The following is a 13,176-nucleotide window of genomic DNA, read 5'->3' as shown; positions in this document are numbered from 1 at the left end:
TTCTCCTTAGACGAATGAACTGACCCTTGGGAATATTCAAAAGCCACTTAGGATAGTGGCAGCTGTCCAGTGCAATGTAGCCATTCCGGTCAACATTTTTGAAATAAGTAGTGGTGGTTAATCTGTTTCTTTTGATTGCAATGTTTAGGTCCAAGAAATGAATGGATTCTTCACTGGTTTCCCATGAAAGTGAGATATTCCGGTCATTAGAGTTAAGCGTTTGTAAAAATAACTGCAAGGAGGTCTCATCACCCCTCCAAAAGATTATCACATCATCTATATAGCGTTTGTATAACGCCAACTCCTTAGGTGTTTGGGAGTAGATGGAATATTGTTCCCAGTGGGCCATAAACAGGTTGGCCACGCTCGGGGCAAAGCGGGCACCCATGGCAACCCCTCTTATTTGTTTATAAAATTGATGTCCATGCCAGAAATAGTTATGGGTGAGGCAAAAATCTAGACAGTCAATAATGTACTTCTGCTGTTTCACTTGTAAGTTACTATATTTGTTCAGACCCCAATTAGTGGATGAAATTGCATTATCATGGTCAATTATGGTATATAAAGAGGAGACATCAGCTGTGGCTATTCGCAGGTTGTCCGTATTCTGGATGGTATCAAGTAACTGGATCAGATGTTTAGTGTCCCTAAGGTAAGCACGTGTCTCTTTGACTAGGGGTTGTAAAAAAATATCCACATATTGTCCCAATCTAGATAGGATAGAATCGATGCCGTTCACTATGGGCCTCCCTGGGGGGTTATGGAGGTCCTTATGGATTTTAGGGACTAAGTAGATGACCGGTATCCTGCATGTGTCAGGCACAAGGAATCTTACTTCTTTTTTATTCAGGATCTTATCCTGCATTCCTTTATTAACCAAGGATTCTAATTCTTGTTTATAGTTGGCGGTGGGATCCTTTTGTAAGATTTTATATGTAGTAGTGTCTGCCAATTGCAGATTCAATTCCTTCAAGTACTGGTCTTTAGATAGGACTACTATCCCACCTCCTTTGTCAGCTGGTCTGACCACTATGTCATCCCGCTGGGATAATTTCTTTGTACCCATTTGTATCAAATTGTTACCAGATAGACGTGGTAGTTTAAGTTTCTCTATATCTTGTTGCAGCATCTTTTTAAATACTTCAATTTGATTGTTTTTACTTATCTGTGGGTTAAACAATGATTTGTTCCTCAGCTCGGTATGCATATATTGGCTGGCCCCTCTGTTGGTATTATGTGTATTGCCTGGTATCCCTGCAAAATGTTTTTTAATGTTGAGTTTCCTAGTGAACTTCAACATATCTACATAGATACTAAATTTATTAGCAGGTTTAGGTGGGGCAAACTTAAGTCCCTTATCTAATACTTCCAGTTCTTCTCTAGAGAGATCTGCCCCACTGAGGGGTTGGAGTTTTCAACCTCAGTGGGGCAGATCTCTCTAGAGAAGAACTGGAAGTATTAGATAAGGGACTTAAGTTTGCCCCACCTAGTATACAAAAGGATCCCACCGCCAACTATAAACAAGAATTAGAATCCTTGGTTAATAAAGGAATGCAGGATAAGATCCTGAATAAAAAAGAAGTAAGATTCCTTGTGCCTGACACATGCAGGATACCGGTCATCTACTTAGTCCCTAAAATCCATAAGGACCTCCATAACCCCCCAGGGAGGCCCATAGTGAACGGCATCGATTCTATCCTATCTAGATTGGGACAATATGTGGATATTTTTTTACAACCCCTAGTCAAAGAGACACGTGCTTACCTTAGGGACACTAAACATCTGATCCAGTTACTTGATACCATCCAGAATACGGACAACCTGCGAATAGCCACAGCTGATGTCTCCTCTTTATATACCATAATTGACCATGATAATGCAATTTCATCCACTAATTGGGGTCTGAACAAATATAGTAACTTACAAGTGAAACAGCAGAAGTACATTATTGACTGTCTAGATTTTTGCCTCACCCATAACTATTTCTGGCATGGACATCAATTTTATAAACAAATAAGAGGGGTTGCCATGGGTGCCCGCTTTGCCCCGAGCGTGGCCAACCTGTTTATGGCCCACTGGGAACAATATTCCATCTACTCCCAAACACCGAAGGAGTTGGCGTTATACAAACGCTATATAGATGATGTGATAATCTTTTGGAGGGGTGATGAGACCTCCTTGCAGTTATTTTTACAAACGCTTAACTCTAATGACCGAAATATCTCACTTTCATGGGAAACCAGTGAAGAATCCATTCATTTCTTGGACCTAAACATTGCAATCAAAAGAAACAGATTAACCACCACTACTTATTTCAAAAATGTTGACCGGAATGGCTACATTGCACTGGACAGCTGCCACTATCCTAAGTGGCTTTTGAATATTCCCAAGGGTCAGTTCATTCGTCTAAGGAGAAACTGTACCGAGATAGAGGATTATAACAACCAGGTCCAAAAACTAGGGGATAGATTCGAACAAAAAGGTTATAGTAAACATCTCATTTCTAAAAAAATCGACGAAGTGGGGAAAATGGACAGAACCCAATTGTTGACAGATAAGATTAAGGAGGCACATCTAGATGACCGCGTATCTATCATTTTAGATTACAACATGCACTATAAAAAAATCGAGAAAATATTTAAGAAGTACTGGCCTATCCTCCAATCGGATCCCCTTTTAGAGAAAGCCCTACCTGCTAAACCATTGTTTATATATAGGAAGGCCCCCAGCATTAGAACTAGTATAGTCAAAAATGTGATTGACCCCCCTCAGATTAACCGCAGCAATACACTTTTTGATCTAAAGGGTTTCTACCCGTGTAAGACCTGCTACGCCTGCAAGGCCACAAAAGGAAGTAATAGGAAAATGAGAGAATTCCAAGCAACCACTACAGGAATGACATATACCATCAAGGAGTTTATTACATGCCACACAGAAGGGGTAGTATATTGTCTCCAGTGCGAGTGTGGGCTGCAATACGTGGGACGAACTAAGAGGCCCATGTGGAAGAGGATTAGGGAACATATCCAAAATATAAAAAAGGGCCACACTAAACACAGTGTTCCCAGGCATTTTACCACCCACCATCATAATGATCCGTCCAAACTTAAATTCTGGGCAATAGAAAAATATAAAAGACACTGGAGGGGGAGCAATAAAGTGAGATCTATTAGTCAAATGGAATCCAAATGGATTTTCCTTTTGAGGTCACAAGCCCCGAGGGGCCTCAACGTTGAATTCGACCTGAATTGCTTCATCAGCAACTATTAAATCAGACCCCTAACACCTTCTATGTTCTGCATTATGTTTGCATTAGGCTCTGTATTGTTAATTATAATGTCATGTTATGGTCATTGACCAACCCTATGGTGTACTGTATATATGGGCGATCTGGTCTTTATATTTATGATATATACCTAGTCACCCTTGATGAATAGGTACTACTAGGGGTTATCTTTATTATAGATCCCCCTAATGTTTTATCTCCTTTTAATTTGGTTTAATCCAAAACTATTTTACATTTTCCTTTTATAATATTGTTTCTATGGTGGGAATTGAGGTTAGAGTGCCGCTTTAGGTTGCCTTACTTTGTCATCGGAGCTTGCACCTGAGTGACCGTAATCCACCTATATATATTTTCATCCCATATATCCACCCCCGATACGATCGTTCGGTTTGAGATTTTATTTTTATTTTAACCAAGATACCTAGAAGACTGTCCGCCCCTTATTGTACTTCACTCCAATGGCGGTCGGCACCGCCCATCAGCAATGCTGATTGGGTAATCGACCAATAAATCAAGCTCCACCGCTAGTAGGCGTATATCCTGATGAAGTCACGTGTTTGAGTGACGTAACGCGTAGATACGCCAGAGGGAGGAGCTTCCTACGATTGACGGCTTGACGTCACATCCGGCGGGGACGCCATCTTGGTGCTCCAAGTCCTGAACACAGTACACCCTTGGAGAGGTGTAAAGGCCTGCTTACTATCAGATCCGTAGCCTTTATCGGAGAGACATCACGGGCAGTGCTGAGGTTACTATTCCATACTAAGACCTACCAGGAGGAGTGAGTGACACCACTATTACCAGCAGGATCCACCGACCAGCAGGATCATTACAATCAGCATTATAAGCTCTTTGGTCCCTGGGGGCCTGAGCAGGAAGGTGAGGGGGCACCCCAGCCGTAGAGGATTGGCACATTGTGGCTCACACCTGCATGAAGTCTGTGTGACCCATTAAGGACACCATTCACCTTATGTTTACCCATTAAGGACATTATTCACGTTTTTGCTCACCTTCATGCATGTTATCCTCAAAGCTGTCCACTTCACTCTTTATATATATGTCAGCCACTCCTTATATATGTCAGCCACTATATTATATGGTTTATCTTATTTTGCTTATTTAGCGCCGTATTAATTGGTTTTATATAGAGTGGAGTGCAAAACCATGTTTTAAAACGTGCTCCGCCCTCCCGACACATTCACGGGTAGGGGGCGCGCGTGCGCGCGCGCTCACGCCGACCCGTGGGTGACACGATTCGATCCAGGAGGGATCAATCATTAGATTTCAGCCAGTGATTTCTGGCTGAAATCACATGATCGGTCCCTGTACTATCCTGTCCTGTGTTGACATTTACACAGGGCAGGATATGATGTCATTCTTCTCTGCCTGGACACATTCCGTTCCAGACAGAGAAGAAGACATCCAAACAGTGAGTAAAACACTACACACTGACAGTTAGAACACTCTAGGTCACATTTAACCCCCTGATCGCCCCCCTCCCCCCCCAATTAACCCCTTCACTGCCCTGTCACCAGTGTCACTGATCAGTGAAGCAATATTTACTGATCAGTGTCGCTGGCGACTTCCGATAGAGTTAGCGCCCCTCCCAGATAGCGCCAGTTTGCCCGCTAATACACCAGTAGTCCCGTCTAACCCTTTGATCGCCCCCCTCCCAGTTAACCCCTTCACTGCCCTGTCACCAGTATCACTGATCAGTGAACCAATTTTTACTGATCACTGTATCAGTGTCGCTGGCGACTTCCGATAGTGTTAGCGCCCCTCCCAGATAGTGCCAGTTTGCCCGCTAGTGCACCAGAAATCCCATTTAACCCCTTGATCGCCCCCCCCCCCAGTTAACCTCTTCACTGCCCTGTCACCAGTGTCATTGATTACAGTGAACAGATTTTTATTGATCACTGTATTAGTGTCACTGGTGACTTCTGATAGTGTTAGCGCCCCTCCTAGATAGCGCCAGTTTGCCCGCTAATGCACAGGATTTTTTTTACCAAAAACGTAGCAGAATACATTTTGGCTTAAATTTATGACTAACTTTGAGTTTACGATATATTTTTTATAGCTGAAAGTAGAAAATATTGTTTTTTTTTCAAAATTTTCTTGTTTTTTTTGTTTATAGCGCAAAAATTATCATTTGAATTAGTGCAGCGCCAAACAGCAAAAAAAGGCCTGGTCATTAAGGGGGGTAAATCCTCTGGAGCTCAAGTGGTTAAACAGGGACATGTGCATTCTAGTGCATTTTTGTTGTGTTTTTGTGCATTCCAGTGCATTTCGGTACATTTTTGATGCGTTTTACTGTATTCCAGTAAAGTTCTGTGCAGAAAAAAAATGCAGCCTGTCCTACATTTTTTTTCTGCAACCGGAACACACTGGAACTGCATGCACTGATGTGAACTATGACATTAAGAACTATATAATCTACTTTCTGTGCATTTTGGATCCAGAAAAAAAAGCAGCCGAAACGCATGGAGTGTGAACTGGTCCTTAGAACCACTTTAAGTTATAGTAGTCATGAAATGCATCTGCGATGTCTTGGAGGGGGTTAAATAATTTTGCTCCGGTATGAGGATGGAATATATAGGATATCTTTTATTTAATTGAACTTGCATAAAAACCAACGCAAAATCCAGGAAAGTGAGGAATATGGATTCAATGGCTGCCTCCATAATTTTTTGGATTTACAGGTACTACATCCTCCATTATTCAGTATACAATCCCTAAGAGAAGAATATGGTTGTGTACTGCTCAAAAAAATGAAAGGAACACTTTGAAAACACATCAGCTTCCAATGGGGAAAAATATCATGTTGGATCTCTATATTGATATGGACTGGGTAATGTATTAGGAATGTAAGGATGCCCCATCATTTGATGGAAATGAAAATGATCGACCTACAGAGGACTGAATTCAAAGACACCCTGAAAATCAAAGTGAAATAAATTATGCAGCAGGCTAGTTCATTTTGCTGAAATGTCATTGCAGCAACTCAGAATGGTCCTCAGTAATTTGTATGGCCCCCATGTACTTGTATGCATGCCTGACAACATCAGGGTCTGCTTCTACTGAGACAACGGATGGTGTCCTGGGGTATTTCCTCCCAGATCTGGACCAGGGCATCACTGAGATCCTGGACAGTCTGAGGTACAACCTGGCGGTGTCAGATGGACTGAAACATGACATTCCATAGGTGTTCTGTTGGATTTAGGTCAGGCGAACGTGGTGGCCATTCAATGGTATCAATTCCTTCATCCTCCAGGAACTGCCTGCATGCTCTCACCACATGAGGCCGGGCATTGGCGTGCACCAGGAGGAACCCAGGACCCACTGCATCAGTGTAGGGTCTGACAATAGGTCCAAGGATTTCATCCCGATACCTAATGGCAGTCAGGGTGCCATTGTCTAGCCTGTAGAGGTCTGTCTCCCTCCATGGATATGCTTCCCCAGACCATCACTGACCCACCACCAAAACTGTCATGCTGAACCATGTTACAGGCAGCAGAATGTTCTCCACGGCTTCTCCAGACCCTTTCACGTCTGTCACATGTGCTCAGGGTGAACCTGCTCTCATCTGTGAAAAGCACAGGGCGCCAGTGTCGGACCTGCCAATTCTGGTGTTCAATGGCAAATTCCAATTGAGCTCTAGGATGCCGGGCAGTGAGCACAGGGCCCACTAGAAGACATTGGGCACTCAGGCTACCCTCATGAAGTCTGTTTCTGATTGTTTGGTCAGAGACATTCACACCAGTGGCCTGCTGGAGGTCATTTTGTAGGGCTCTGGCAGTGCTCATCCTGTTCCTCCTTGAACAAAGGAGCAGACACCGGTCCTGCTGATAAATTAAGAACCTTCTACAGCCCTGTCCCGCTCTCCTAGAGTAACTGCCTGTCTCCTGGAATCTCCTCCATACTCTTGAGACTGTGCTGGGAGACACAGCAAACCTTCTGGCAATGACACGTATTTATGTGCCATCCTGGAGGAGTTGGACTGCCTGTGTAACCTCTGTAGGATCCAGGTATTGCCTCATGCTACCAGTAGTGACACTGACCCTAGCAAAGCGTAAAACTAGTGAAAAACGGTCAGAAAAGAGTAGGGAAAAAAATGTCAGTGTCCTCTACCTGTAAAATCATTCCAGTTTTGGGGGTCATCTCATTGTTGCCCATCTAGTGCACCTGTTGCTAATTTCATTAACACCAAAGCAGCTGAAACTGATTGACAACCCCCTCTGCTACTTACCTGACCAGATCAATATCCCAGGAGTTTCACTGACTTGATGCTATACTCTGATTAAAAAGTATTTCTTTAATTTGCTTGAGCAGTGTACATTTTGCAGTGCATTTTCATGTGCTGTGAGCCTGTCAGAGTGCATAATTTTTACACACATTCCCACAATGCACTTATGTGAATGAAGCTTCAGGCTTTTCTTCCTTTATTTTCACCTAATAAACCTGCAAACAACATACTTCCCATCTTAGGGTGGCTATGCCTACCTCTGTATGAATGGAGGGATCCATGGTTGTCACCCAGACTGACTACTAAACATGTCTGCCTTTGTTAATCTCTATTGTATGGGGGTTGGGGACGTTGGTAGTTTACAGAATAAGGTATACATTGCTTCATACTTCCAGTTTAACTGGAAGTGACAAGAACACTTGCAATTAAATGTTTATCAAGGTGGTAAAAATGGTAATTTAATTTATAGTAGATCCCGTTAAGCAACTGTCCATGGCTTCCCTTATGTTTTCACAGATGAGCTATGGGACCCAGGATTCTTTTTTTAAAGAGAGGATTCAGTCTCCTTCATTTCACCCCATATTTCCTGCTGGGAGAAAGCAATATAATGCTATCATTCAGTTACTGAAGCACTTTGGTTGGACCTGGGTTGGTATTGTGTATTCGGATGATGAGAGCAGCCAACGTTCAAGTGTTGAGCTCCAGCAGATGATGGCACAAAATAAGATCTGTGTAGAGTTCACCCTGACAATCAAAGACATCCTCTTTAGTCATGAGCAGAAAGCACTTGCCAGAATAATAACAAAGTCCAGTTGTATCGCTATCCTTGTCATTGGAAACCAAGCAAATTTTCACCTATTTTCAGAACTGACCAGTAAGACAGACCTAAGAAATGTCTTCATTTTTGTTTTTAACTTTCCAGACTATTTAGACTTTGTTAGAGTTGTCAGTCTGAATGGCTCCTTACTGTTGCATCTCGGTAAAGCGGAGGTTCCGGATCTTAAAAATTACTTGCTGACTGCAAGCCCTGAGAAGTTTCCTGATATTCCCACCATAAAAAATATGTGGAAGATGTTATTTGATTGTTTGCCTAAAAAAATGAAAGAAAAAGTTTGGGGGGAGTGCAATGGGACAGAGAGCCTCAGCACATTGCCGCAGATTTACTATGACGTGGAACATTTCCGAATTACCTTCCAGGTGTATGCCGCGGTCATTGCCCTAGCACATGCACTGCATGAGATGATTTATTACAAGTCTGGTGGAAAAATAGTTACGAGACGTGAACACTGGCAGACGTTGGAGGTAACACTCAGACTGAGCTACCATGTATTACATGTTATAGAGATAGGACTACTAAAACATAATAAAGCTCTAAGTGAACATAACTTTGAAGGGTCTCATTTATCAACGTCATTGTGCAGCTAGTATTATTTAGTCACAATCAACTGGACTTGTCCTGTAATGTTGAAGACACTTTGTAGATTATACAAGCCACTTATTTAATTCTGATGAGTGTCAGGAAGATTCCCTATCATTTACTGCACATCCACACAGGTAGCATATGCACCCCAATGTTAGGCAGTTATTGATTGTCCAAGAACAGGATAAGAGGTGTGAAAGATATGGATCCATCCTGTTCTGGTTACTTACTATAATGCCATTCTTGGTCTCATGTTGTCTGCATAGGTGTTACACTTTCAATAAACATGGCTGAAGGTGTGTATTGTTGCCAAAATGCCGGGATAGAGATGATGTAATGTAATATGTGGGAGACAGATGGTGCCAAAGTTCCCTACCCCTGTTTAAACACTTCCAGTCCGGACACTTTTACCCCCTTCCTGTCCAGGCCAATTTTCAGCTATCATTGCTATCATACTTTGAATGACAATTGCGCGGTCATGCAACACTGTACCCATATGAATTTTTTAGCATTTTTTTGAGACAGATAAAACTTTAGTTTGGTGGTATTTATTCACCACTAGGATTTTTATTTATTTTGCTCTATAAATGAAAGTCCAAAAATTTTGAAAAAAAGTGTTTTTCATAAATCTTGGCCAAAATTTATTCGGTTATCTGTTTAGTAAAAAAAAAAATAACCCAAATTAGTTTATAAGCAAAACTTATAATTTTTCAAAAAAAATTTTTACATTTTTATTTTATTTTTTTATATTATTATTTATGTTCTTTTTTTTTTAACACACTGTCTCCCTAGCAGTATAGTGTCACCATGGTGACACTGTACTACTTGTGGGGGGTGATGAAGATTTTTTTTTTTTTTACACTGATTGCTTTTACACCCATAAAGGCTGTACAAGCAATCATTTCTCCTCTCTGGCTTCATTCTTGCAGCCATTGAGAAATACTGTGAGAGCTGTGATTGGTCACAGCTTGTCACATGGTACAAAGCTGTTGTGAATAGCCTTGTACCATGTGACCTCTGTGATCATTCACAGATTTCACACATAGTAAGCAATGATGTCAGAATTGACATCTTGTTTACTACTGTTCATGTGATGGCTGATTGGCCAATCAGCGATCACATGATCGGGACCTCACACAGAGGTCCCGTACAGTGATTGGACAGCGGCACCGGATCGTGGTGCTGCGCAATCCCAGGGAGTGTGCACAGCCTATAAATGCGGGCACCATTTATGAACGGCCACCCACTCCTGCACTGGCTGTTTATGTACACGGGCAAGACGGGAAGTGGTTAAGGATGTTTTTTCCAGTTTGATATACAGTGTGCTCTCTTTCCAAAATTTGCATTTCTCTGTCCTTGAAAGAATGATCCTTTTCTTAAGGATGTTTTTTCCAGTTTGACATACAGTGTGGTCCACGGGTGGACTGAGAACTCATGGTGCCCCCGGGCAATAGGGGATCTTGGGGCCTCTGTGTCCTAGCCCACACTCAAACCACACCTAAAAAAAGCCTATGAAAGGTACTAGGGGCATCTCATGGGGCCCCCTACTGACCCTGGGCCCTCAGGCAGTGCCCGAGTGCCTGAATGGTCAGTCTGCCCTGTGTGTGGTCTCTTTCCAATTGTGCTCTTTTTACAGAATTTTCACTTCTCTGTCCTTGAAAGAATGATCCTTTTCTTAAAGACATAGGAAAACAGCCTTGACCTAAACAGTTTTGCCTGCAAGAAGCAGTAACCAAGGAACAGGTGGATAACAAGAGAGCTTTTGACAAGAAAACAAGGGGGGAACTGAGTCTCCAGCCCGGTGATAAAGTATTGCTGTCTACAACAAACCTTAGGTTGGCATGTCCCTCAGAGAAGCTTGCACCTAAGTTTGTGGGACCGCTTCCAGTTAAGAGGAAGCCTAATGAGGTATTGTCTGAATTATCCTTACCTGACTTGTTTAACATTCATCCAGTGTTCCATGTTTTGTTGAAACCTAAAGTACCTGCTCCTTTTCTAGATAGGGTGTCTGGTCCACCTGAGCCTGTGATTGTTAATGGAGATGAAGAATATGAGGTGGAAGCCTGGACTGTAGGAGAAGGTGGAACAAACTGCAATACTTAATTAAATGGGAAGGGTATGGCCTGGAGCCAAGAAAAGTATCAATGCCTTATTAATGCTTTTTCCACAGAAAGAGAGCCAAGTGGGGATCCAGAGGTTGACTATAAGGAGTCGGCAATGTCAGGAATGCACTGGCCATGCCACAACTGGAGCTCCGAAGCACACACAGATGCGCAGGTGTGACCCTGCAGGTGCCTGACTCAGGCATGCGTGCATTCACTGCTAATGCTGGCTCCAAATGGCCTATGTAAGTGCAGCAGCTGCACTGAGATTGCTGGCTGATCTGCATCTCCCCCTGTATTCCTGTTCTTGTGATTGACTCGGCTTCTCCTGACCTCACTTGAACATTACTTGCCCTGACCTCAGCTTGCTTCTTGCATCCTGCCTCTGCCTGGTCTGCCCCCACCGTTGCTGACTTTGGCTTGGGAACTGACTTCTCTTCTGTCTGCCATTTTATGCCGGATCTGCCTGTTTGTTACCGACCCTGGCTCGTCTGACCCTGCATCCTGCCTTACCATCCCGCACTGCTGTCTACTGCTAGCCTGCCTGCTAATAGCCTGCTCTGTTGTGCCATCTGCCTGCTGCCAGCCTGCCTGCCACCAGCCTGCTCTGCTGAGCCTCTGTCTGCTGGCAGCCAATCTGCTACCAGCCTGCTCTGCTGTGCCACCTACTGCCAGCCTGCTCTGCTGATCCCCTGTCTGCTGGCAGCCAATCTGCTATCAGCCTGCTCTGCTGTGCCACCTACTGCCAGCCTGCTCTGCTGCAACATCTGCCTACAGCCAACTGCGCTACTCCAGCCATCCATCCAGCAAGTTGTCGGCTACTCCTGCAGACTACCAGATTGTTCAGGCACTCATACCTCACCATGCTCTCGTGGTTGCTTTTCCACCTTCAGTGGCCCCTGAGTCAGAGCTGTATGAGAGGTCTTCCTCTGCATGTCAGGCTCACTACCTAGGCATGAGACACAGTCACAGCAGATGTACACTCCCAGCCACTGCCTGTACAGCTAAAGGGGGTAGTGGTTGAAAAGTGGTAAATCCGTGGCTCAACCACAAAGTTTTACTACCCCCAACGAGTGATCGAGCCCTAATAGCGCAGCCAGTAACAGTTCTCAATCACCACAGCACTAGCCACAGTGTCACAAGACCAGTGTAGCTAGAATTAGTGTTCCTAGTTTGCCTGCTTATGGACCACATTTCTGCCTGATGCCTGCACCGATCCTGTGCTCATATACTGACCATGTCTCTTCCTGAGCCTCAACTGACTCATCTACACGTCAAATTGACTATGTTCCTTGAAGAACATTCTTTAGCCTTCTGTACTTCCTTACCAGTGAACATGGCGTTCCTGGGAGCAGCCATCTAACAGTAGGCCAGTCTTGGTTGGCTTATAGGAACACAGACTGCTATACGTGACGCTAACTAAGCTGTATTCCCTGACCACTCATACAGAGGCAACCAATAAAGTATATTTGTGATACAATTGTTTGATTTGTGTGATACATGAGATACAATGTCTGCTACATAATCAGACAAGGCACTGAAAAAGTCTCACATATGTAGCATTGCCATACCCAGAAGGAGTAGTAGCATGTGTGTTGAAGGAGGTGCAGCAAGCTGTATGTGAGAAATATTTTAATAAATGTACAACTTTTTTTTGTTTAATTATATTTTTATTGAGTTTTTAAAGACATACAACAGACAAGAAGTTGCATATTATTATGAGACAACAGTAACATATCACAAATCAACAAAAGAAAAATGAAACAGAACCCATCAATGAAAATGCACATATAGATAATGTTGTTGGATAACAGTGGCTTAACCGGTAAAATCAGACATCTGAATAGGCATATTGGAGATAAAATGGTCCCATGGATCCCAAATTGCTTCGAAAAGGGGAACAAGGCTGGCATGTATGGCACTTAAATACTCCATTGTTCTATTCTCACCAATAACTTTCAACAGTTCCAACCGTGAGGGAGGTGTAGTAGATAACCAGTGCATGGGTATGGTTCTCCTGGCCACTGTTAAGACATGGGAAGATAGTTTCTTGGCAAACTTGGAGAGACCTGGAACAGGTAGGCCTAATAAAAAATGAATAGGATCAAAAGGAATATGAACCCGT

The 13,176-nt window shown here is 43.2% G+C and overlaps 2 protein-coding genes across 2 annotated transcripts in view; both read left to right on the top strand.

Moving 5' to 3' along the window:
- The window catches only part of LOC149434561 (vomeronasal type-2 receptor 26-like), a 121,745-nt gene that overhangs the window by 66,958 nt on the left and 41,611 nt on the right, over positions 1-13,176 (top strand). The gene's annotated exons all lie outside the window — the stretch shown is intronic.
- LOC149434562 (vomeronasal type-2 receptor 1-like) lies at positions 8,022-8,954 on the top strand. Its single transcript, XM_089663632.1, has one exon. The coding sequence runs from the start codon at positions 8,022-8,024 to the stop codon at positions 8,952-8,954; it is 933 nt and encodes a 310-aa protein (XP_089519758.1).

The sequence above is a fragment of the Staurois parvus genome, unplaced genomic scaffold (assembly GCF_062004578.1).
Source record: "Staurois parvus isolate SC_StPar_1 unplaced genomic scaffold, SC_StPar_1.0 ptg001733l, whole genome shotgun sequence".
Lineage (NCBI taxonomy): Eukaryota > Metazoa > Chordata > Amphibia > Anura > Ranidae > Staurois > Staurois parvus.
Note: the sequence above shows the minus strand (reverse complement) of the source record. Positions and strands in the feature narration are given on the sequence as shown.

Coding starts and splice junctions, on each gene's coding strand:
- LOC149434562 (XM_089663632.1), top strand. CDS start 8,022: ATGGCTTCCCTTATGTTTTCACAGATGAGCTATGGGACCCAGGATTCT.